This window comes from Bos taurus, chromosome 11 (genome assembly GCF_002263795.3).
Source record: "Bos taurus isolate L1 Dominette 01449 registration number 42190680 breed Hereford chromosome 11, ARS-UCD2.0, whole genome shotgun sequence".
Taxonomy (NCBI): domain Eukaryota; kingdom Metazoa; phylum Chordata; class Mammalia; order Artiodactyla; family Bovidae; genus Bos; species Bos taurus.
In genome coordinates this window covers 105,573,742-105,599,185 of record NC_037338.1, presented here as the reverse complement: position 1 = coordinate 105,599,185, position 25,444 = coordinate 105,573,742, and the positions used below count along the sequence as shown (strand labels likewise).

At 57.1% G+C, this 25,444-nt stretch overlaps 1 protein-coding gene across 3 annotated transcripts in view; it reads right to left on the bottom strand.

Annotated features, from left to right (window-relative positions):
- Positions 1-766: 766 nt before the first annotated feature.
- OLFM1 (olfactomedin 1) overlaps positions 767-25,444 on the bottom strand; it is a 37,958-nt gene continuing 13,280 nt past the window's right edge. For 2 of the 3 annotated variants that reach the window (NM_001434935.1, NM_001434934.1), the window contains 6 exon segments: positions 767-2,453; positions 9,951-10,057; positions 17,140-17,359; positions 19,591-19,746; positions 24,413-24,545; positions 24,548-24,561. In NM_001434935.1, coding sequence (NP_001421864.1) covers positions 1,779-2,453; positions 9,951-10,057; positions 17,140-17,359; positions 19,591-19,746; positions 24,413-24,545; positions 24,548-24,561 — 1,305 coding nt within the window. In that variant the 3' untranslated portion in view covers positions 767-1,778. 3 annotated transcript variants of the gene reach the window in all.

Below are 25,444 nucleotides of genomic sequence, written 5' to 3'. Positions count from 1 at the left end.
TCAGGTGGCCTGCCAGTGCAGGAGATGTAAGAGACCCTGGGTTCCATCCCTGGGTCGGAAGATCCCCTGGAGGAGGGCATGGCAACCCCCTCCAGTGTTTTTGCCTGGAGCATCCCAGGGATGGAGGAGCTACAGTCTGTGGCGTTGCAGAGTTAGACACGCCTGAAGCGGCTCGGCACGCAGGCAGCACGCGCCTCCTCTGGCCACGCGAATCCCCAGGGCACTGCAGAACGCCCCTGTCCTGTGCAGACCTCAGGGTCCCCTCAGAAACGGGGCCCGACCTGGCAGCTACAGGCCTGGCCACGTGACCTGGGCTCCCCTGAGGCGTGAGGGTCTCTGTCTCAGGGGAGTGCAGGTGGGGCTGGCCACTCGTCTCCTGGACGCCCCATCCTCCTAGCAAGCTAACTGGCCAGAGAGGGCCTGGCTTCACCTTTGCCCACTTCTCGGCAGGGTCTCTGCAGACGCCCCCCGCCACATTGGAAGTGGGTGTCTGTCCCAAGTTCCTTCTAGTGGCGGCTTGAAAGAGCCTGTCTGGATGGAGTGGGTGGGACTCCCAGTGGGGCTGTCCTTGGACTGAGACAGGGGTCAGGGGCAGGGACCTCCAGGGCGATTCTTGAATTCCGACCTCTAGCGGGGGCCAGATGCCGAGAGACCCCGTGGGCCTTGTGTCCCAGCCACGCCCTGACCTCCTCCCCCGAGAGGGACACTCATACTGGAACCCGGCCTCAAAACCCTTCCGAAATGACAAATGAAGCAAACACATCTCCTAATATTTTTATTGTTCCTTAATCGGATAGTACAAAGTTTCCCTCTTTTTTACTTAAAAAATGTACTTTCCGCACACTGCTGCCCACAGGAGCATTTCTTTCCCTTTGGAAACCAGAGTTTCCCGAGAGGAGCCCTTCTCCGTGGTTACACTATTTAAGATAATTTAACGAGAAGAGGGTATTTCCTTTAATGATTATCAACCTCGATCATCTCTACTAGGGAGAACACTGATGTGTGTTTTTTTTTTCTTTTGAGAAACAAAAAACCATCCACTTATTAATCCAAACTACGGCACTGCATTTACAACATTCATGGCATCAGCTAAAGAGATACGTCACCACCTCAAGGGAGCAACAGACGGACACTGCACGATGGGGCTACGGGGTTCGGGGTCCGGACAGCGGGGGTCCACGCGCGCCGGCCGCCGCTCTGGGGCACTAGGCGTGGGTCCACGGGCTTCTCGGAGTCTCAGCACGGTTCATCTAAGACACGACACACGGCTGAGGACGGCGGTGGTGATGAGATGCAGCTACACGAGCCTACGTTGCCCCGCTGTTGCCGAGCACAGCCCGGACGGGGGTGGGGGGCGCTTCAATGAGACACGACACTCACGTCCATCAGGCTGACCACAATCTACGGACAAGTCCATGCTATCCTAACAGTAGGTTGTTCTCGGTGAGAGCTGGCCAACAGTCATCGCCTTATGTCTTGAGTATATTGACCAGAAAGGGGGACCGGGTGGGGCAACCGGGGAGCCCTGGGGCTGTGGTTCCAGCCGTCAATATGGGGGCTTCTTCCCACATCGGGCGCCCTCCGGCTGGAGCTGGAGAAACGTGGGGGCAACGCCTCCCCAGCCCCTCCCCACCCCCGAGACGCAGAGTCCACGCTGCTGATGAGTTTGCAAAACGAGCCTTGTTCATCTCACCCACGTTACCCTGGCAGCTGTTCCACAGGAGTTTCCAGGCGGGTGAGGATGCGGAGCCTCGGCCCCCCGGGGGCCGGGGCGGGCACTACAGCTCGTCAGACCGGATGACGTGGAAGAGGGTGACGTTGTAGAGGATCTGGTGGCCGTTGTTCCAGGCGTACAGCGCGCGGTCCTTGGGGTTGTAGTCCAGCATGGAGATGTGCGAGTACTTGTTCTGGAAGGGGATGTCGATGTACTCGTAGGTGGAGGCGTTGGTCTGGTAGGCGTAGTGAACCTTGGTGCCGCCCGAGTAGCCGTTGGTGACGTAGAGCGTCCCGCAGATGATGAAGGCCTCGCCGGCGCTGCGCTTTGGGTAGCTGGTGTTCCAGGTCTGCAGGACCTGCAGGGACACCGGGTCCAGCCTGCTGATGACGATGTTGCCGGCGTTCTGGTTGGTGGCGTAGACGGCCCACAGCCCGTTCTCGTCCACCATGAGGTCGATGTCCGAGTGGCCGCCCCAGGCGTAGTGGTACATGTTGTTGTAGCCGGCGTAGTCCAGGCTGCGCGTCTTGAGGATGGTCTCCGTCTTCAGGTCGAACCGGATGACGATGTGACTCTGGAACTTGTTGAAGTAGATGGAGCCGTTGTACACCACCTGCCCTGTGCCGGACCAGGGGTGTGGGAGGCGGTGGGACGTGAAGTTGTCCGTGGTCATGAAGTCCAGCATGGATTTGTACTCGCGGACGAAGCGGTTGTTGTGGTAGCCATCCATGTACCAGACCTGCGGGGACAGCAGACCCGTCAGTGGTGCTGAAGGAGGGGGACCCCCACCCCGGGAAGGCACCGCCTCCCAGACTGGGGCTCTGGCGACTTGGCGCCCAGGGCGGGAGTTGGAAGAGAGAGAGCAGACTAAACGAGGTCACGTCCCTCCTCCACACCCATGGGGTCCTTTCGCAGGGGCTGCCTCCCCATAGGGAAGGAGCGTCCAGTCTGGGGAAGGACACTGTGAGTATGGACGTGGGACCCACAGCCTGGCTGTGGGCATGGCCGGCAGGCATCCTCTGCTGTTCCTGCTAGGCGGATGGTGGCAGAACCCACTACAGGCCCCCGAGAGCGTCCGTCTGGGTGCCCCCAGGCTGTGGGTTAGCGGGCCATCTGCCTGCTCCCTGCTCTCCCGGGCGAGGGTGCACAGCAGGTGGTCTGCCTCCTCTGGGAAGGCTGGCCCCCATCAGTGCAGGACATCGCCCTCCACAGGATGCTGGGCCGAGGGCACGGCCGCCTGGGCCCGCACGAGGACGCGTGCCCGCAGCACCGGCCAGTCGGTGAGGCTGACCACTCTCAAGGTCACCAGGAAGGGCGATGCTGGGCACCCTGGGGGCACGTGCGTCAGGCCTCTCCTTCCGTGCCGGCCCTCACAGCAGGCCGGACTGACTCACCAGCCAGGTGGGGGGACGTCATTAATTTGGCAGAAGGGATGCTGTGCGTATAGTCACGCCCAGTCCCAGGCAAGTGCCTCTCCCTGAGGAATCTGGGCTTCCCTGGGTTCTGAACGCAATCCAACCACGACAGCACCCCAACGAGGCCCAAGTTAGGGGTTACGGAGGAAGAGCTCTCCCATGATTGCTTAAACGCCAGTTGACTCGAAAAACGTCTAGACTTTGTACAAAACGCTTTAGTCATTTTCAACCAATCTGGGAGCAAATTAGAAAGCAATGCAGTTAGTCAGAGGAAAATCTGCCAGGCTAATGCCATTCCCGGTGCATCTGTCTGGCAATAAGACAGCTGCTTTATCCGTCAAGGGCTCTGCTGGCTGCAGCAGAGATTAAGGATGGGGGAGCTTTCAGACGTGGTTTTACACATGCGTTAAAAATTTAAAAAAACAACAAAAAAACACACCCTTGCTCCTGAGACACCCATTCAATGCTTAGAGACAGATGTGCTTTCTGTTTTTATCAAGATTCAAATACACACAGAGCTGGGTCTCATCTGAGGCTGTTCAAATTGTCTTTGGTCTGTAGGAGCAGCCCTCAGTGCTGTGGGTTAGAGGGCACGCGGGGCTGGGTGGGGGTCCGAGAGGGCACCAGAATTGCACAGATGACAGGTGGGTGCTCCTCTCACACCGCACCTCCTCTTGGTTGCCTCTCAGACGGGGAGCTCACTGCTTCTCTCAAGACTGAGCTCCAGTGACAGCCCCCTCTGCACCTTCTCCTAGCCCCCCTTCACAGCTCTTTGAAGATGCTCCCTTCTCTGCTGCCCCCATGAGTGGTGTGGGACCTGATTGGGTTCATGCGTCCCTGGACCTCTGTCCTGTGGGCAGAGCTGGGTGAAGTCAGCATCCAAGTTTTAAGGACTTTTAAACTATAAAGAAAGCTGAGTGCCAAAGAATTGATGCTTTTGAACTGTGGTGTTGGAGAAGACTCTTGAGAGTCCCTTGGACTGCAAGGAGATCCAACTGGTCCATCTTAAAGGAGATCAGTCCTGAATATTCATTGGAAGGACTGATGCTGAAGCTGAAACTCCAGTACTTTGGCCACCTGATGTGAAGAACTGACTCGTTTGAAAAGACCCTAATGCTGGGAAAGACTGAGGGCAGGAGGAGAAGGGGACGACAGAGGATGAGATGGTTGGATGGCATCACCGACTCAATGGATACGAGTCTGAGTAAACTCTGGGAGTTGGTGGTGGACAGGGAGGCCTGGCGTGTTGCAGTCCACGGGGTCACAAAGAGTCAGACATGACTGAGGACTGAACTGACTGAAAGGCCCTTTCCTCCAATCAGCTGGCCCTCTGGACACAGGGCCCAGGACTGGGCAGATGCAGCTGAGGGCGGGAGGGAGAGTTAGCACAGGCGCCAGATGCTTGCCAGCCAGCTCTCGGCCTGACGGGCTGAAGCCACTGTGAGCCCCTCTGTGCAGAAAGAGAAGCTCATCACGGCCCCCAAAGGCCCTGATGGCAGCAGGTGCCCCTCTCCAGTCCTCTGCATTCACTGCGGTCTCACCTCAGATGCCTTGTCCTCCTCTGCCCGTCCCGCGTCCCCGGCCCGTCCCGCGTCCCCCGGCCTGTCCTGCATCCCCGCCCTGTCCTGCATCCCCGCCCATCCCGCATCCCTGCACGTCCTGCATCCCCGCCTGTCCTGCGTCCCCGCCCATCCCGCATCCCCGCCTGTCCTGCATCCCTGCCTGTCCTGCGTCCCCCCGCCCGTCCCGCATCCCCGCCTGTCCCGTCCCCTCCGGGATGCTGCCCAGAACTGCTGAGGCCTGGAACCAGTGTCCTGCACCTGGCTGTGGCCCCTGGGAGCTTTCACACCTGGAACAACCACACAGACCTTGTGGGTGGAGCCGGGTGTGGGCTGGTTACAGCCTCCAGGGGATTCTAACATTTGCAGGGTCCCCGAGACCACCCCTTCCAAACGCCCAGTTTGGAGAGGCCCAGAGGGAAGGGTCTCACCCAGGGTCAGAGGTCAGTCCACCGCACTCGCTGCCCGCCTTCGCTGGGCCACCTCCTCCCAGACCCCCGAGGCCGCCCTCTGAAATGCCCACGTGACCCCACAAATCAGGTTCCGTTTGCAGGCTCCGGTGGGGGGAGACAGCGACCTTCCAGCAGCTCGCTCCGGGGTGCGACCACAGCGCCCGCAGGGTGAACCACCACCACCCAGCAGGATGGCTCGGGCGGACCTGGGGGCTGAGAGCCTCTGGTTCTCCGGGCGCTGGTGACCTCAGGGCCACGCTCCACACAGGCAGAAGCCCCCTGTGCACGTTGTCCTGTGGGAAAGATGGCGGGGCCCAGGCAAGGAGGCGAGAGCTGAGGGTACACGGGGGTGAGCAGCCAGGGCGACCCCAGGCAAGGGGCACCCAGGGCGGCACTGCAGACAGAAGGGAGGTCCCGGGCGAGTGGGAGGAGGAGCCCCCTCACTGAGGAGTGAGGGGCCCCCTCACTTAGTCTAAGGCCAGCGTGCCCCTCCAGAAGTTCCCCCATCCACGAGGGTCTTCTCTCCAGAAAAAACAAAGCAACCTGTGGATTCTTCCTCGGTTAACACCACGCCTAGAGCAGAGATGCCACACCTAGAGTGGAGGTGGCAACCAGCCCACTTAAAAGACGCTTACTCCTCGGAAGGAAAGCTATGACCAATCTAGACAGCACGTTAAAAAGCAGAGACATCACTTTGTCTAGGAAGGTCCATCTAATCAAAGCTATGGCTTTTCTAGTAGTCATGTATGGACGTGAGAGTTGGGCCATAAAGAAAGCTGAACGTTGAAGAATTGATGCTTTTGAACTGTAGTGCTAGAGAAGACTCTTGAGAGTCCCTTGGTTCTGCAAGGGGATCCAACCAGTCAATCCTAAAGGAAATCAACATTGAATATTCATTGGGAGGACTGATGCTGAAAGAGAAGCTCCAGTACTCTGGCCACCTGATGCGAAGAGCGGACTCTGATGCTGGGAAAGACTGAGGGCGGGAGAAGGGGGTGACAGAGGATGAGATGGTTGGATGGCATCACCAATTCAATGGACATGAATTTGAGCAAACTCCAGAAGATAGTGAAGGACAGAGAAGCCCGGCATGCTGTAGTCCATGGGGTCACAAAGAGTCGGACATGACTTAGTGACTGAACAACAACAACTCTTTTAGTTTTGATACTTAATTCCCATCAGACTGGTTGGTGTATAATTGTTTTGGTAATTAATGATAAGCACAATATCTTTTGACATTTTAAACTGTTTTGAATTATTTCTATAACATTAACTATTCAAGTAATTGTTTTGTTTCCATATCTTAATTTTAAATATTTTGAGATCAAGAATGATGTCTATTTTCTTTCAATTTCACTGATTGTGATTAATAAGTTGACTAATTGATAACTTAAATATATTCTTAAAATGTATAAAGGTAGTAATCAGATGGAAGGCAAGAGATCACATGAAAAGTTTATAGGACGATACTAACCCGTTTGCATTTTTCTTTACATTTAGAACCACAAAAAATAAAAGGTCATGAAACTTACTGGCTGTGACCATAGTTGAAAAAATAAAAAGAAGTATATGGGCCGGTCACTGCTGAGAAAATGGCTGCTTCTGGGCTGGGTGAGGACCACGGGAGCCCAGCACCCGACTGGCACTTAGTAAATGAGCTAACGTGCTTCTAACAGCTCAGCACAAAGGCAGGGGGCAGGAAAGCCCCCTCAAGGGCCCCTGGACAGGGATCCCAAGGCAATTCCCCACCCCACTGTTAGCCACAGTCTCTCTTATCTCACCCCTGTGGCCTCCTGCACTGAAGCTGACACTGATTTATTTTTTTGGAGTGAGTTATTGGTCTCCTGTGTGTGTGTTTGTGTGTGTGTATGTGTGTGATCAAAATCAGACAGAGAAGGAAAAGATCAAAACACAACGGTGTCCTCCGGATCAATGGCCAGACCCGGGGACGTGTTGCTGTGCGCTGGCGGCTGTGCTGAGCTTACAGCTTGAGGCAGGGCTGCCAACTGCCCAGCGTCATGGAGGGCCCCAGGCTGCCCTGCCAGGAGCTGGTCCCCTCCCTAAGGAGCCGGCTCCCACCAACGCCTCTTCCCACCTTCCTGCTTGCCCTCCGTCCATCACCAGGGCCCCCCTTCCTAGAGGGTAATCAAACTCATCAAGCAGAAAAGAGATATCTAATTTCCAAAAGCCTCCCTCACCACATTGATGGCTTTGAGAACTGATGTCTTCACGAAAAGGGGGCTTCTAGGAGCCTGCGTACTCGCTACCTGAGACAAGATAATTTGACAAGTGCTCACTACAAAAAGAGCCCACTCATGGAAAAAGATCTTGATTGCAGGGAAAGATTGAAGGCAGGAGGAAAAGGGGACGACAGAGGATGAGATGGTTGGATGGCATCACTGACTCAATGGACATGAATTTGAACAAACTCCGGGAGACACTGGAGGACAGAGGAGCCTGGCATGCTGTGGTCCATGGGGTCGAAAGAGTCGGACACAACTGAGTGACTGAACACCACCACAAAAAATAAAACTGACATTGACCTGGGGACCAAGAGGCACATCTGTGGTGGCAGTTGGGGTGGAATCCTCCAGCCTGGGGTTCATCGTCCTCTGCAGCACCAAGGTCATTGGTTCTGGCTCCCGGATCCCAACAAGTCTGCTGGGTCACAGGGTGTGTGTGACCCAGCAGGAGGTGGGGACAGGGCATTGGAGAGGAGGGTGAGTTGGGAGACAGCCTGAACCTCAGAGGTTAATAAATGGTTGATAAAACCACTAACCAGCCTTTCTGAGACCTTGGGCAACTCATGTGAGGCTTCTGGCCCTGGTTTTGCCATCAGCAAAGGGGAGACAGATGATATCTGGCTGGAGGGCAGCTGCGGGACTCAGCGAGGCCAGGCACGGGAGCGCAGCTGAGGGCTGGGCACAGCTGTCGCTCCGTCCGGGAAGCACTGCTTCCTCTCGCTATTCCAACATGTGCACACGACGTGCTCTGCCGGCCCCTGGCACACGGGACCTGCTCCCGGGGTCTGCCGCCATCACCTGTTTTCATGTCGGCATTACTGATATTTCCACGCACATCTGTGACAAGAGCACACTCCTAACCGAATTCAGAACCAAAGTGGCATTTTCGGGGAGGCGGGGGAGGGGAAGAGGATGAAATTGAAGAATAGGGTAACATTCGGCCAATTAAATCGTTTCCTGGTAATTAACTGGTAATTCATTGGCCAATTAAGCTGTTAGAAAACATCCAAGCACCAGCTCCCTGTCACGACTCAGAAAATAAAATGAAAACGAACATCACCCCCAGAATCCCCGACTCGGTTGTTTCCCAGGTTTGCAGCCTGTAGACGGCCCCACCCCCCAGAGCCCCGCGCCTTTGCCCCCAAGGATGAGGTGTGGGAAGGGGCTGCTGGGGAGGTGGTGGGGAAGGTAGAGGTTGTTGAATAAAGAAGATGCACAGGCCGCTAGGAAGCGGGAAACGGGCCCTCAGGCGTCTCCCCCAGAAGGAGGACTGTGCCAGAGGCACCGTGCAGATTCTTGACTGAAACAGAAGCCATCACGCCCTCTAAAGGGGACGGGGTTGTACAGAATCGAAAGGGGCTGGGCCGGGGAGGTAGAGCGTCTAAAGGGGCGGGGCCGGGGAGGTAGAGCGTCTAAAGGGGGAGGGGCCAGGGAGGTAGAGCGTCTAAAGGGGGAGGGGCCGGGGAGGTAGAGCGTCTAAAGGGGCGGGGCCAGAGAGGTAGAGCGTCTAAAGGAGGAGGGGCCGGGGAGGTAGAGCGTCCAAAGGGGGCGGGGCCGGGGAGGTAGAGCGTCTAAAGGGGCGGGGCCGGGGAGGTAGAGCGTCTAAAGGGGCGGGGCCGGGGAGGTACAAAGACCAAGTCTCAAGATTCCTTCCCTTTAAAAATCCTCCAGACCAGGCTCAGGAGCTCACATTTCTAACCTCCTTTCTCAGTCTGCCTGCGGAGACTTGAGGTTTTTTTTAAGTGCTTCTTTTCTAAACGTCTTTTAGGCAAGGGGCTATATAAAAAAGGCCCCGGGCTGATGGCCGGTTCACTCTGGGTGTCAGCGGTCAGGCTGGTGGACCACCGAAGGACAGGGAAGCCACAGCGCCTCCCCTGCCCTGAGAACCAGAGCCCTGGGCGTGCGGGAGCTCCCTTCGGTGGAAGGCTCCCACACGCTGCGGTTAGGGTCGCCATCCGGGCTGAGCCGGCTGGCGCCACCCTCCCAGCCACCCTTCTGCTCCCCACACCCCGAAGGGACGCCAACCACAGAACTCGGCTGCCCTCCCCCCCGCCCCCCACAACCCCGCATCCCCATCAAGACAGATGTGGCGCTTGCTCGCCTCTTTCCTTTTATGAGGTTTTTACCCAGGGGGACGAGTCTAGGAAAAAAAGAGCACGGCCTTTTTCCTAAATCAAAGGAGAACATGAGTTTCTATCAGCCATGAAAGGAATGGCAAATGAAACACAAATGAGGAGTCATTAAAACAAGAAGGCCTGACCACTCTCTTCTCAAGGAGCGTGGGGGCAGGGCTGGGAGTGTGGGAGGTTTCAGCCCAGAGGGCCCCCTTGGCTCCCAGGGGCAGAGCCGCGCCTGCGGAGGGGGTCGCAGGCCTCCCCGCCCCACGCCGTCCCGGCCACGGTCATCCTCACATAGGACCCGCCCTGCAGTCTTTGACTCGGGGTTAGCACTGGGACCTTAGCAAGGGACCCGGGCGGCTCCCTCAAGCCCCCGGAACCCCTGCCCCCTTCCTAAGGGGGCTCATCCACAGATTCCACAGACCCAGGCCCGATGGAGGAGTCACTTACCCTGTTATCACCTTCTGGGGCCAGGGGGTCAGTCATCCAGGAACCAAACCTGGAGCCGGAGGTCTTGATGGTCACAGGGTCACTTATGCCGGTCAGCTTGCCGCACGCTGGAAGAGAGGGCCCAGTGCGGGACGGTGAGTGCCTCGCCCAACGCCCATGCCACCCCGCCCTCGGCTGCGACCAGGTTTGCCTGCCCTGCTCTTCCCAGGACAACCTCAGCCCCAAAGGGCAAAGAGGCTGTCCCCTCCCTAAGGCAGAGAGCACCCGAGGCCAGGGTGGGTGGGGAGAGGCAGGTGCAGCCCTCCAGGCCTCAGGCAGGCCTGGGATGCCAGAACTACATCTCTGGGGTGGGGGTGGGGGTTGGCCTTGCTCAGGCGCCGTCTTCTCCTCCGGGAAGTGGGGGCAGCAGCACCCGCACCTCCTAAGGCTGTTGGAGAAAGTCTACCCAAGCCTGGGTGCCAAGTGAAAGGGCCGGACAGTCAGAACCAGACCAGGAGAAGGCTGCTCCTTCCCGCTGGAGGGCCTGTGAGCTTCCCCGCAGGGCTATGGCTCCTTACTGCCTGGAGGAGGCGTCCGGGGCCAGGGGGCTGGAGTGTGAAGGCATTGCCATGACACACGGGGGAGACAGCGCCCTGGGTGTGCCCTGGGCGCCCTCCCGTCACACAGATGGAGGCTGGAGGCTGACCGACCAGCTGGGATGTCCTCGGGGTCACCCTGAAGCTCGGGCAAGGCTGAGCTGAAAGCCCGCACTCCCAGGTGTCCAGCAGAAATACCCCTCCTGCCACCTGGATGCCAACCTGTGCACATGGCCCTGAAGTCTTCAGGAAAAAGTGAACTCAGCTGGCCTCACAAGGACAGAAGGCTCCTGAGCCACCAAAGCCCAGTGGCCCCTGGGCGCAGGCAGCGGCAGGCGCTGCCTGTGGGGTCGTTGCCATTTGCAATGGCCTCCCTTTCCTCCAGGCCCGGCCTGCGTGTGTCCCTGGCTCTGCCCACTCTGCTACACTGCCGCCGTATTAGCAGACGCATAGGTTGGTCTGCCAAGCTCAGAGAACACCCGCGCATTTTCTGATCGCCTGTGACTTAACCCGGGGGACCGTGGTTTAGCTGGGGGTCGTCCCACCAGGCGAGGTGGACCCAGCTTCGGGAGCTGGTCCCAGGGAGAGGCCCACGCCCAGTGCTGCAGTGTCTGGGGCGCCTCCCACTTTCTCCCTAAAATAAAGCTGGGTGAGTACATCCATAAACATCACTGAACAAGACTGGAGAGGTGGGGCCCCTGCCCCCGCCACCAACGTCCCATCTCGGTGTTGTCCTGACAGCTTGCATCCGGGCGCTGCAGAGGCTGTGGGCAGGGATCAGGGGCCGACTGCAAGCAGAAGAAACGCGGCTTTACCCCCAAATTCCGTCAAGTCACGCGGCCCCACTCCCCGGGCTGCTGCCTCTGGCCCAGATTTGAGAAAGGAACTCAACTATTTTTACTTGTCCATCCCTTCCCAGGATCTATTTTGCCTGTTCCCCTTTCAGGAGTAATTTCGAATTTGCCTTTTTAAATACTGTCCTCTCAGGGCCCCGACCCTCACTGGTGCGGCAGGGAGGCGAGTCTGCAGACAGGCTGGGGTCACTGCAGAGAGCAAGTCGGCCCAGCCCTGTCCACACCCCCATCAGCGGAGTACAGATGGATGTTACATCCAGGTTAGCCCGCGTCTACGGCGCCCAGAAGTGAGGAGAAAGTAAGTGGGTCCTTGGAAGTCTCGAGAGAGAGCGTGGTCTTCCCTGAGAGCCCCAAAGGTCTGGAGTCCTCCCCACTGCTGAGCTGGGACGGTGGTCCCATCGGCCCCTGGAAGGAGAAGTCTCAAGGCACCATGACCGACCCCAGGGCACCACGGTTCTGCCCCGGGGGGATGCCCGCTGGCACTCATTACAGCACGCCTCCCAGCGAGATGTCCCTCTCACCAATGCTCTGCCCCACCTTCACCGGCCACACCCGGCCTGGGACGCGCTCCCCGGAAGGGGACAGACTCCCCCGAAGGGGACGGACAGCCATCCTCTACCACACACTCGGAGGGCGAGCACGGCGGGTGGACACCCAGCACGACTCGTTGCTGGCCCAGGTCTCCGCTCCCCCGAGACTATGCCTGGGCTGAGCCCCCAGCAGGACAGCCAGACCACCCCCTCTTCTTCTGTGGTCACCTACACTGATGCTGCTGCAGGGCCCGCCTCCTTCTGGACCGTACCCACCCTGCCTCCCGACCCAGGTGGGGCCTGCACACCCTGGGGCGTAGACCTGGATGTCTGGGTCTCACCAGCCCGACAGGACACCCCGGATGCCCGTCCCCCGCAAGGCTCAGCCTGGAGCTGTCCAAAATGAATGAATGAATGAATGAATGACTCACCTCTCAGGAGCTGAGAGGGATAACTGTGCGCCTGCCAGAGCCCCCCACCTCCCCTGCTTTGCCACTGACCCGGCAGAGGGACGGGTGGACGGGCATAAAGGTGGGCCGCTTCTGAGTGCACCCTCCTTATCTGTCAGGAGGACACCCTCCTCAGAGGCAGGCGTGGGATGAGCCCAGGAACCAGCGGGAGCTCCTAGGAGAATGCCCGTCACGAGTCACGTGCCAGGGACTGCCGTGGCCACAGGCTCACACTGAGACAGCGGCTGAGTCCAGGAGGGGCTGCCCTGGGTGGTCCCGCCGGTCCAGCCCCCGTGGCTTCGGAGAGGGAGAGCCGGCGGTGAGGGCGTCCGCGGCAGCGCAAGCCCCGCCCCGCCCTGGGCAAGGTCTCCCCCGGCCCCTGTGAGGGAGCCTTATAGTCAAGGAGGTGGACGGGCGGAGCAGGGCCCCACTGCCTAGGGGGCCCCGCTCGCCCAGCTCCTGGTTACAGGCTGGCTCTGCTCTCCTCCGGGGCTGCAGGCCGCCGGCCCTGCTTGAGTCACAGAGTTATTTTTGGTTCTCTGTCCAGACTGGTTCTGCCAAGACCTGGGGAATTGACAGGATCTAAAAAAGCCCCACGGCAGAGCCGTGAGGCCGAGCCTTGGCACATTCAGTTCACGGAAGTGTCCCTCACCTGTCAGGAGCGCTCAGGCTTCGGGCAGGGGGTGGGGGGTTGGGAAGGGGACAGGCCTGGGAAGCCAGGGAGGGGCAGCAGGTGCGTCTCAGAGGAGGCTGGTGCAGGGGGCACAGCACCCCCAGCTGGGGCCCCTGAGAGCCAGGATGGTCTGGGGGAGGGGGCTGCCTGTCCCCAGCAGCCCCTCTGCTGAAACCCTCAGGCGCCCACTCTTCCTAGAAGGAGGTCACTTCTGAACATGCGCGTGGTCTCTGATGGGCGCCTGAGCAGGCCCAGGGCGCCGTGCCCACCCAGGAGTCGGGCCAGAGGCGAGACTGAGGGGCTGATGGCCGAGAGGCAGGCGGACAGGTCCCCAGACTGCCCACTGGGTCTGTCTCCCCCGGTCCCAGCTTTTATCCCGTCCAGACTGGGAAATGTGGAGCTGGCCATGCCGGGCCCTCAGACAGACAGGTCCCTGCAGACAGACCACCTGGGCGGGGCCGCCTCCCTGCACAGTGAGACACCCTGAAGTCCCCTCTGAAAGCTGAATGTAAATCCTCGTGTGCTCATTTATCCACTGTCCGTGGCTCCGTCCAGGCCCCTGGGGAGGAGGTAAGGGCCCTCCTTCTCTGCCTCCTTGACCTTTGACTCAGAGGCCTTGAGCACTGGAGGTCCAGGACGGATGGTCTGACTTGGGGGAGCCCTAAAATTAGCTAGTTCCTGTCTTATTTTGGGATTCCCAGGTGGTGCTGGTGGTGAAGAGCCCGCCTGCCAATGCAGGAGATGTAAGAAACTCAGGTTCCATCTCTGGGTCAGGAAGATCCCCTGGAGAAGGGCATGGCACCCCACTCCAGTACTCTTGCCTGGAGAATCCCCATGGACAGAGGAGCCTGGCGGGCTACAGTCTAAGGGGTCACAAACAGTTGTACATGACTGAGTGCACATACACGCACCTCTTATCTTACAGACAGGAAAATTCTGGTGCTAACGGGACATGTGGACGAGTGGCTCTGCGATGGATCTCTGCAGCTGGTTTAGCCCCTGAGGCTGCTGACTGCAGGGGCCGGGGTGGCGGGAGGGGGCATGCAGTGAAAGCTCGGGGGCGGGGCTGCCGGGCAGTCCTGCCTCCCCTGCCTGGGAGCCAAAGGACTCCTGAGAGACGCGGAGCCCAGGGTCCAGCTCCTGAAATCAGAGTTTCAGATTCAAGTTCTGGCTGGGCCATTAGGAAAAACACACAATCCCACTGAGAGAACGATTTAAAAATGGAAACAGAAACCGATGGAACCAGCAGCCCTGGTTTGTTTTTTTTCCTCCCCTGTGCATGTTGTGGGCTCAGGAATTGTCAGCAACGTGGATGTGAAAAGGAGACACCTAATTAAGAGGACTTTGGGGAAATCGAAGGGGGACCCTCGTCCCCAGTCTCACAGCAGGAGGGTCACCGAGATGCTCTTCACTAGAGCAAGGGGCCTGCAGGCAGAATGAGACCCGGGACAAAGGGCGAGGTGGAGGGGGGCGGGGCGTGGGGTGGGCAGGGGCCGGGGAAGAACTGCTGGCCCCTGAGACGCTGTGTCTCCAGGAGTCCTGCCCGCCCAAGACGGCACTGGTGGGCGGCTGGCTTCCTTGTGCTATGCTCCTAGGCCGGCTCCCAGCAAGGCAGACAGCCTGCTAAGAGGGTACCTACTTGTACCTAAAACAAAGACTAAATGAAGCAGCCACGGGTAGTAGCTGGGCTTTAAGTTGCCGAGCTTGAGTGAGAGCCTAGGGTGTGGCCGAGGTGGCAGCAGAAGCTGTGGCCTGTGGTCTGCCCTCCCCTGCCTCGCTGCCTGTCATCTGTCTCGTTGTCTGTCCCTTGCGACCTCCTCACCTGCCTGTGAGTGCTCCCGCCACCTCCTCCGTGCCGGGCTCGCGGCACAACCTGTGACGTGAACTCACACAGCGACCCCAGGGCACAGGGATTCCCCTGCTTGTTGTACAGATGGAGAGGAGGTTGAAACCAGAAGTGGTCAGTGCCTGGTTGAGCCTCGCAGCCACTGAGTGGCACTTCCTGCCTCAGGACGCCAACAGGCGGGGTCCTCGGTTGCTGCTTCCCTGAATCGCCTGCCAAGCGCTGGTTAGAGGCAGATCCCCACCCCCGCCCCCACTGCCACTGGCTCAGCAGGTCCATCTCCGGGTCAAGGTCTTTCTGAAGAAGGAATTAAGCACAGAAGCGGCCGCACTCCGTGGTGGAGAGCAGGGCTCCCGGGGCCTCTTCGTCCTCTCTCCTCACTCCCAAGAGGGCCATTTCAGCGGCCCGAGGGCAGCCACGTGAAAGCCCCAAGATCGCTAGCCTGAAAAATGAATTCAGCCGGCTTCTAAAAATAGGCCGAGTTTGGAGGGGAAGGCCGCCCGCCTGGGACAGGCAGCCTTCTCCTGGAAAGGCTCCTAGAGTCTCATCAGCGCTAACTTCTCTCTCTGAATCTCCACCTTACTGCTTGATCCGTTAATCAGAAAATGTGGAGGTTTAATCTTGGTTTCTCCCTGGTCTACATGGTCTGTCTACCAGGGAATAAAAACAGTGCTGTGCGGAAATGAGTAACAAGAGAGCCCTCGGGGGAGCGTTTGGAGGGTCTGGAGAGCGGGATGGGAGCGTAGTGCCTTTATAGGTAGGAACCAAAGACACTGTCCGCCAGAAGTCATCACACAGCCCTTAACCACTGATAAGCCCGACACCCAGCAACACTTCAAACATTCCTGCTGACTCCTGGATGCTGATATGGGAAGGGCAGGTGAAGACTGTCCAGCCCAGACCCATCCTGAAACTGTCCCAGGCCACCCAGCCCCGGACACACCAGGACTTGGGCATCAGGCACCACATGTGAAAAACGGTAGCACACAATCCCTCACATGACGCAGACGAGTGTACACACCACAACAGATTCCTCCTAAGGCTCCAGCATCGCTCACCGCCCTCGCTGGGCCTGGGGGACTTTACGAGGGCACCTACAACAGCCTTAAAAATAACCCAGACGTGGGAACCTGTTCAAACAAAAGGTTGACTCTGTCTCCTTGCCCTTTGAACGTTTTCTGTCTCCCACCTAATAGCACTGGGGTTTGTTTTTTAAAGTACTTGTTCTTTCGGGATGTTTTAAGCTTAAAATAAGGCATTTGCAGTGTGTAGGGGGTAGGGGATGAAAAGAGAATCAAGTGAAAACACCAGATAAAACCTAAAGGAAACTTGTGCATAAAGCAGAATCATGCTGCTGCTGCTAAGTCGCTTCAGTCGTGTCCGACTCTCTGCGACCCCATAGACGGCAGCCCACCAGGCTCCCCTGTCCCTGGGATTCTCCAGGCAAGAACACTGGAGTGGGTTGCCATTGCCTTCTCCAAGAATTATGCTAAATTACTCTAAAAAGTAAACAATAAGAAAATGAACAACCTTTGCGTTAGGAAACAGTGAGTGAGAAGGGCCAGCCTATCTTTCCTAAGAAAACCTAAAAATAGAACTGGGATTTAAAATGTGCTATTTCAGAATGGACTCTGACGTGGACATGTTAAGATTTGCTAAATTAACCAGAAAGTTGATAAGGTGATGGGGTATCCACCACAAACAAGACTTGGAAGGAGCCCAGGGGCCACCAGCTCCCAGCCCCGCCCCCTCCAGTTGCTAGAGGGACTCCCTTGCTTGTTATGAATGGCAAGCCTTCTGCCTTGACGTGATGGAATTTTCCACATGGTTTGGTTTCTCAGGGAGCTTTGTCAGCCCTCTCCTGAAAGCTGGAGGGGATGAGATGTGCTTCCAGCTCTATGAAACTTGTGTCTTAAAAAGCCACCCAACACACAGGGACACAAGCGCACATGCACGCGTACACACACACACACACACACACACACTCACTCTTCAGATGCTATGTAACATCTAATACCAATTTTCCAGATGTGCAACTCAGTGGGGTCTGTGAGGTGGCCTCTGCACGGGATTGGACAAGGCCCTAGGGCGGGCGCGGCCTACACTCCTCAGCTACCTGTCCGGGCAACCCTACCCAGGAGCCCTAGTCCAGCCGTCGCTCGGGAAGCCGGGCAGGCGCTGTCCAGTTCAGCACCACTGCCTGAGCCTGAGTGCGCCAGCGGCAGGTGGGCGGTGCAGCGCCCGCCCGCAGGGTTCTGGGCCTACCTAGTTTTTGCATGCACGCACGGAGCCTTTCTTCAAGATTGGACACTCTGCTCTGCAGTTCATCGTAGTCATAGGCGCCAATTTCCTCTTGCAGCTCGTTAAGCACTGCCGTCAGATTCTGGACCTCCTCCTTAAACTGCAATACCAATTTGGCATCGGCCTTGTACTCCTCCAACACAGGTATCAAAGGCCTAAGTTCATCCATTTTCGCTTTTATCGCCTGCAAGGTTAAAATAAGCTGGGTTCAGTGCGATGCGTGCAAAAACTTCTAACACCCTGCCTTGGCCTGGCTTCTCCCTAGGTGAGGGAAAATGTCCACACTCCCGCTTTCTTTATAGTTTGATTTATTCTGGTCCACAGGAGTTAGAAGAGTATATTAAACAGTCTTCAGAACACCAACATATTTGGGAAAGGTCTTTATTGTCAGTTTAGAATGCAACATCTTAAGGTTACATGCTTTGAGTCACATACACAAAGTATCTCTTTTTTTGTTTGTTTTTGTTTTTTCAAAAAATGCATTGACAAGGGTTCAAACTATTCATGAAATGCATCTACAGTCACATGCAAAAGAGATCCTGGTTGTGTTCAAGGTTCCTTAGGGGCATGGTGCTAAGTAACGGGAAATAATAGTAAAAATGCAGGGTGCAAAAAAGCTCTCTGGCCCTCTGTCATGGTTACATGGGAGTGGACTGCTTCTTCAGTCTGCAGCATTGAAAAAACTCTTTTAAGTTAGCCCTGCAAGCAAGAAAATGAAAACTGTTGAAGAACTAGCTTACTAGCCTGCCTGAAACAGATAGCCATTAACAGACAAATATTTTCACCCTCACTTAAAAAAAAAAATCACGCTTCAAGGCTAGAGTCAGTCCAGACAAACTGCTTTCACAGTCATGTAAGTACCCTCACAGCAATTGCTGCTGCAAGTGTTCAAGGCAATTAAAGTGTGGTCAGAAGTAAGGGTAGCCTGTCTTCCCCGCCAGAGCCATAGGATTCAATATCTGGGAACTAGGAGAGCATGCCTGCAAAGAGGAGCCAGCCCATGGATGCTGAAGACATCCCTAGAGGAATCTGAGTCTACCCCCGGGAAGAGAGTGCTGGCCTTATGAGGAGAGACACAAGCTCTTTTGGGTCAGGCAGGTCAAAATTTCTTTCTGAGATAATTCATGGTGACATGTCAGAAGCAAGGACAGGTCCACCTGAGTCCAGCAAGAGAGACTGGCTCATTTCGCCTCAACAGGATAAAGCTGCTATTATTTTATTTATCATATAGATTTATAACTTCATTAGCTTGCCATTTCGTCTATATAATGTATGGCTTTTACAAGAGAATTAGTTCTTGCTGCACACAGGGAGAGCATCAAAGGAAAACATTAGCATAAAAAGGCCGGAAGACCCAGAGCATCAGCAGTTTGCAGTCCAGCGGGGCTGTGTAATTTGACCCGTTCATTTACATCTGGGCTTGGTTTCTAATTAACATGCATGTATGCCTTAATTAAGGTGCATATCATTTGTCAATTTAATGATTTTGAAGCTGAGTAAACTCTAGGTGTATATATACATATTTGTACATATGTATATATAATTTTAGGTCAAACCAACTCTGGCTTTAACAGTGGAGTTATGTGGAGAAAACAAAGACTAACCGGGAGGTGAGAAAGATGCTGGTGTCTCTCTGCCTTCCTGCACATCTACAGTGAGCCTTGTTGCCGCTAAATTAGGTCAGATGTGAAGAACTGCCCTGAGCAATCCCTGCTCAGAAATGGCTCTAATCAATTAAGCTAATCCTTGGCTAATGTGATTCACCTGCAGCAGCTGTGGGTCGGGAAGGACCAATCACGTCCCTTCCCAGCTAATCTGTGACTTGGCTGGAGAAGCTGGGGCCTGGGGTCCTGGCCTGGGAAGCTAATAGGTGTGAAAACCACATCTCAACTCTGCCCCTTTCAAGGTGAATTTCCGCCAAACCAGGGCAAGGGCAGGTGGCCTCTCTACTTCCAAGGAAGGCTGCCATTGGCAAGAAAAAGAGCAATCCTTGCTGGGCTCCTCCCTGGCTTCAAACTGCTATTCTGGAGGGAAAGTGGGAGCAGGAGCGGGAATCACAGTCTCAGAGGAGGGGAGTGGGGGAAGGAGAAGGGGAGGGGAGAAAAGGCGGGAGGGTAGAGATGGGGGAGGGGAGAGATGGGGGAGGGGAGAGATGGAGGGAGGGGAGAGATGGAGGGAGGGGAGAGATGGGGGAGGGAGAGATGGGGGAGGGGAGAGATGGAAGGGGGGAGGGGAGAGATGGAAGGGGGAGAGAAGGGGGGAGGGGAGGAATGGGGGAGGGGAGAGATGGAAGGGGGAGAAGGGGGAGGGGAGAGATGGGGGAGGGGAGGAATGGGGAGGGGGAGGGGTGGAAGAGGGAGGAGGAGGGGGGAGGGGAAGGAGGGGGGAGGGGAGGCGCAGGAGCCACACACGTACCTTGAACTGCCTGGCCAGGTGCTGCTTGTGGCTCTCCTCCACCTGTCTGAACTTGGACTCCAGCCCTTTCATCTGGTTCTCCATCTTCTCCACGTACTGCAAGTCCCTCTGGGTCCGCCGGTCCAGGACCTCTATGGACTGCGACATGTTCTGCACCTGTCAAAAAGGCAACAAGCAGGTTCAGGGAAGGAGCGAGCGGCAGGTGCCCGGAGATTGTGTTTGCCTCCTAACAGAGACAGCACCGGGAGCCAGAGGCGGCCTGTGCGTGACTTACTAGTTTATCACCAGTGTCGGGCTGTTATGAGCAAGAACCCTTGAACAGAGCAAACAGTCTGGTCAATGTTTCCTCTGCCATCTTCCAGGATGTGTTCTTACAACCAGGCTGCAGGGACCTCTGGCTCCCTGTTGGTCAAAGCTCCAGGCTTATGGCTTTGGGTGGCCTTTTCCTTCGGGGGGGGGACAGGCGATTGCGTCTATTCTGAGGGATGAATTGCATCACGCACAAACGCCAAGAAACATGAACGGCGTGGCGGGGCTCCTCTACCTCCGGGCACAGCTCCCTCCCCTAAACCTCGCCGGGTGTCTCGCTGAGAGGGCTGAGGGCACAGCGCGGTGCGGTGCTCGGGGAGCAGGGGACAGGCTCCCTGCTTCCGCATCTCACACGCCGTCCATCACACCCCACAGTATCACAGGCAGATGACTGCTCTGCAAACGTGCACGTTCAGAACAGAGTCAGGAATCAATCACTCAGCAAATGAAGAATTGCTGTTCTACATCTTTACAGGCAGATCTGAATTGAGTCTAGTCTCAAGATGAAACTTTAATATTCAACAGGGTTCCAGAGAGCTCAAAAGAAAAACAGTTTTAGAGCAGCTACCTGCCAGTGCATTCTATTTTCAGGAAACGGGCTTGCCCTTCTGTGCCCAGGCATTTAGGGTGGCGGGGAGGAGGAAAGAGGTGCACAGTGGCTGTCTGGGTCACCTCCTCAGAATTGAATCCAATCACTAGCGGGAAGATAACTCCATAATCGCAAATCTTTATTTCTGATTTTCTTTTTTTTCCTGAATTTGCAGATACCCTCCCTTTTTGGAACAAAATTGTTTTGGGTGTGAGGCTCAGCTTTGCCTGGTCAGTAAAAGAAGAGACGATACTGCAGTCCCCCCACCAAATAAAAGACCAAGAGGCTTCTCAGTAGGAAAAACTGATGCTGCTTAACTTGGCGCTGAAGAATGCCCAGGTTCTATGGTTTGTTACTAGACAGTAATACACATGAATTCGGTTTAAAATATCAGGTTTATAATATACAGCATGTAGGTGACTATGACTCCCTCTGACCCTTTCTCTTTGGATGCTTCAGGGGAAACTCAAATATATTTGCTCTATTACCTCAGGTCTTCCTGTCCCCCATCTCCCCCTGCTCCAATGGTTTGTTCTGTCTCTTTAGGTAACTGTGGACTTCTGAGAAAATTTGTATTTCCTTTATCCTTCCAGGCCCAGCCCAAATGCCACCTCCTCCAGGGAGGCTTCCTTGATGTGCCAAGCCAGAAGTGGCCACACACCACTTGGAAACACCATCGCCTTGCTGGCACCAGGCCTGCACAGCAGCCACCCACGTCCCTGTCTCAACCACCAGGAGGGAGGTGGAAGGGCCTCGTTCACACCTGTTACCCACACACGGTCTGGCCCCTAAGGCACGGCCACAGTGGGAGGAAGGAACAGAAACGGCAGCTGCAGTCAAGACCCCTTTTCCCCCTCCCTCTCCTGGGTGGACTCCTGAAGCCACAGCAGAACCCACAAGGCTGCTGACTAGACTCTGCTGCACAGAAATGGCTGGGCCCTCGCTGGCTTCAGCCTGGTCTTCTCAGGGGTCCACACGCAGCCCTCCCGGCTGTTCAAATGCCAGAGAAGGATGCTGTTAATGAATTTTTGTGTGTGTTAGTCGGTCAGTCATGTCTGACTCTTTGCGACCCCACGGACTGTAGCCTGCCAGGCTCCTCTGTCCATGGAATTCCCCAGGCAAGAATACTGGAGTGGATTGCCATTCCCTTCTCCAGAGGAACTTCCCAACCCAGGGATCGAACCTGGGTCTCCTGCATCACAGGCAGATTCTTTACCATTTGAGCTACAGGGAAGTCCTGTTTTAATGAATTCAAATGGTTTAAAATCAAATTTTAAATTTAGGAAACACATTTTAAAGATGCCAAGCTACTCATCTGCCCTATAGAGCCCCCCCACCCTCCGCCAGTCCTTCCCAGGCTGGGCGAGCGCCTCCCTTTCCCTCCAATCAGAGCAGATAATCAAGCCCCAGATGGCAGTCAGGCCCCTGGGTCTCAGACCTGCAGCCTGGAGGCCCTCCGCCGAGCACAAGCATCCTCCTCCTTGTAGGATGTGCCCCCAGAAGCCAGCTGAGGAGCTCAAGTTCGCACAGCTGCCAACGGCACAGGGCACCCCTTCCCCGCCCTGCCTAAGGTGGCCACAGGTGCTGAGACGGGCAGGGCGGCAGCAACTGAGGGGCAGACGCCCCGGGCCTGGAGGGGACCCCGCCCACTAGTGTTAATGGGACGTTTCTTGGTTTCAGGCACTGGGCTATGGATCTCATCTGATCTTTACAAAACCCTGGGAGGCAGGCTCTAGTTCAAGTCTCATTACAGAGGAGAGCAAGGCTCAGAGAAGTTAAGTGACTTGGCAACTGTCGCACAGCAGACAGCCAGCAGGCAAGGCCTGGACCGGCTGCAGAGCCCACGCTTTCAAATTCTGGGCCTTGAGCGTCTTCACAGACGACAGAGCCCAAGGCTCTAATGCGGGGGGCGGGGGGCTGCGATCAGGGGACACTGGGGCCAGGCTCCTCTGAGACTGTAGGCCTCAGCAAAGCAGCAGCGAGGCTCCCCTTTTGGAAGCTCCTGGGGTGGGTTTTAACAGGACCCCAGCCCCAGGGAGAGAACAGATGCTCAGAAAGAAAGAGGAGGAGGGTGGGAGGCCCCCCCACACCGAGGATGGCTTTTGCTTCAGAGCACAGCGCCCGCCAGGGTGTAAAATCGGGCTCTAAATTTTTCAGCAGTTGTGCTGGGCGGATGCGGGCAGGAAGGTGCCTCCGAGGCCAGGGTTCCTAGCAGGGCTCGAGGGGCCGCCCGCCAGCCCCCGAGGCCCCTCTGAGCTCCACTCCCTCCTCCACAATCATGAATAATTAAAGGCCCAATTAGGCTCTGGTCTAGTTTGCTGGTAATAAATGTGTGTGAAACCTGTTACACGCATTTTTCTTTAATTCTTTTACAGTGATTTCCTGGCGTGGCTGAAGATGGTGGAGCAAAGTGCATGGGGTCCTCGAGGGCCATCCTCCTGCCCTGGGCGGGGCGCCGAGGCCCCTCCCCAGCCCCTTCCAGAGGGCACAGCTCCAGGAAGCCCCCACCCTGCCCTCCTGATTTCCAGAGAGGGCCTGCTTTGCCGGAACCTGTGTGAGGGGCTGCAGATGTGCTGGGCCTGCGCTGAACTGGACAGACTGGGTGGGCTGCCGGGCCTCCAGTCCCCCCAAGGAGGGCCCGCCCCCAGGGCAGGCCCAGCGCCCCCCAGGGCAGGCCCCCGCGCCCCCCAGGGCAGGCCGCCACGCCCCTCCGACGCCCCCCGGGGCAGGCCCCCGTGCCCCTCCTCCACAGCCTGTGCTGCTCGGCTGATGGAGGAGTCACGGCTTTCCTGGGGCGTGTGGCGTATGTGTGTATAAGTGAGCACTCGTATGTGATGTGTGTATGACATATGTATACGTGTGTGTCTGTGCGGTGCATGTGCGTGTATTTACGTGTGATGTGTGTAAGGTGTGTGTCCTTGTGAGGTGTGCATGTGACCGTGTGTATGTGTGTGGGGTGTGTGTATATGAGTGCGTTTATGAGTGTGTGCATTTCCATGTGGTGTCTATGTGTATTTGTGTGCAGTTGTACACATATGTATGTGTGTGCTGTGTGCGTGTGGTGAGCGAGGAGTCCTGAGGTGCCGCATGCCGTCTCCCTGGGGAGGGTGGAGATGGAGCAGAAGGGCTGCCCTCTGCCCCCGCTCCCAGGAGCTCCCGGGAAACCTGGCGCTCAGGTTCTGAGACCCCAGGCTCCCGTGTGGACTGACCCGGGAGGCGGGATGGCCGTGATCTGGGGCACCGGCCTCCGTGGGGGGCAGGGGATGCTGGCTGGGCTCAGAGCTGACGCCCCTGCCCGCTGGCTGCCAACCTTGGGATAGTCAGCCCGCCACCCTGGACCCAGATTCCATGCCTTGAAATGGGGTGAAACCCTCAGCAGCTTCACCGGCTCTTGTGAGGCGCAACTGAAAGAGCAGATTAAACCCACACGTGCTGCTCCCCGGGGGGTCACGAAGGTGATGACTTAATCCACTTTTGCAGCAGGAAGGCATCCACAGGAGCGATCACCTCCTGGCCATCACTCAGTCCAACCACCCAGAAGCAGGGAAAAGCCCCCACCGCGGCCCTGCTCCCGGGGGCACGGGAGCACTCCAGGTGTGGCTCGGGGAAAGCTCTGGTCCTCTGGACCCCAGGCTGTGGTCGTGAGCCCGAGACAGTGGTGTGGGAGAGAGGCCCGCACGCCCCCTCGCTCCGCACACGTGGCTCCGGGCAGAGATGCTCCCCCCACTCCAGGCAGCCTGGGGGAGTCTCCTCCGTCCCTCCCTCCCTCCATTTCATCCATTCACCAATATTCCCAGCGGGCCATGCTGGGGGAGAGCCAGGCCTCGGAGCTGGGAGGCACCCTGCAGGCTTGCCACGCCTTGCTGCCAGCTTGGGGGCACACACACACAGACACACACAGAGCCATGCGCCCCCAAGACTCACCTTCTCCAGTAGCTGCCTCAGCTGTTTCGTGCGGGCATCCCGTGAACACATGGTCTGCTGGGGGGCGACCACTGTGCAGATACACCTGCCCTCACTGTCCTGGGCAGAGCTGTACACCTGCCAGCTCTCCTCAGGTTGGTGGGCAGCACCTGGGGGCAGGGGGCGAGGGAGAGGGAGGGAGAGAAAGTGAGACCATGAACATCGCACCGGGCATGACCATTCACGCCCAGCCCCCAGGAAAGGGCAGAAAAAAAGCAGTCCAAAGACAGCTGCTGACCGCGGGGTGGGGGGCACATGGGGGAGGAACCCAGACGGTCTCCCATCAGGATCCCAGGGCTGGAAGGGAGTCTAATAGGCATGGCTCTTTCAAACATAGTTTTTAATTCAAGGGATTTTTAAACTTAGGGGATGGTTAGAGTTTTGGCGTCTGACCCAGCTGACAGGTTCGGTGGAAGGGAGGGGTGAGCAGAGGCTGTGAGCTGGGTGAGGAGCGAGGCAGGGAAGCAAGCGGCTGGTTGAGTCACAGCCGCACATAATTCAGAAATAAGATCTCCTCCCGTAAGGCCAGCAGGGGCGGCTGGTGCAGTCGCGCTCCGCTGCTCCCCGAAGCTGGGGAGGAACAGCCAGGATCCAGCTGCCTGTTAGCCCGGAGCTGGGATGACCCCAGGCCCCGGCCGTGTCCACCGCCTGCCTAGTGAAGGCCCCTGAGGGGACGCTGGGCTTCCACCCAACACAGGCTGCCGCCCACGAGCCATTTGGCAGATGTCGCCAAGTTGCTGGTGACACGCTGTGCAGGGGTCACACCCAGCCTCAGCCCTGAGGCGTGCCCAGCACCCTCACCACACCTGAGCTGCACACGGCTGCTGACACGCAGACATGGCTGGTGTCACCTTGCAGCCCAGCTCAGGTGGTCCCGACCGCCAGGTACCCGGGGTGGACACTACCGTCTGAAAACTCCCCCTGAGCACAGGTCTTGCAGCCTGCCCGGGTGGCCGCAGGTCACCTCCCTTCTATTTTTAGCGTGGGGATGGG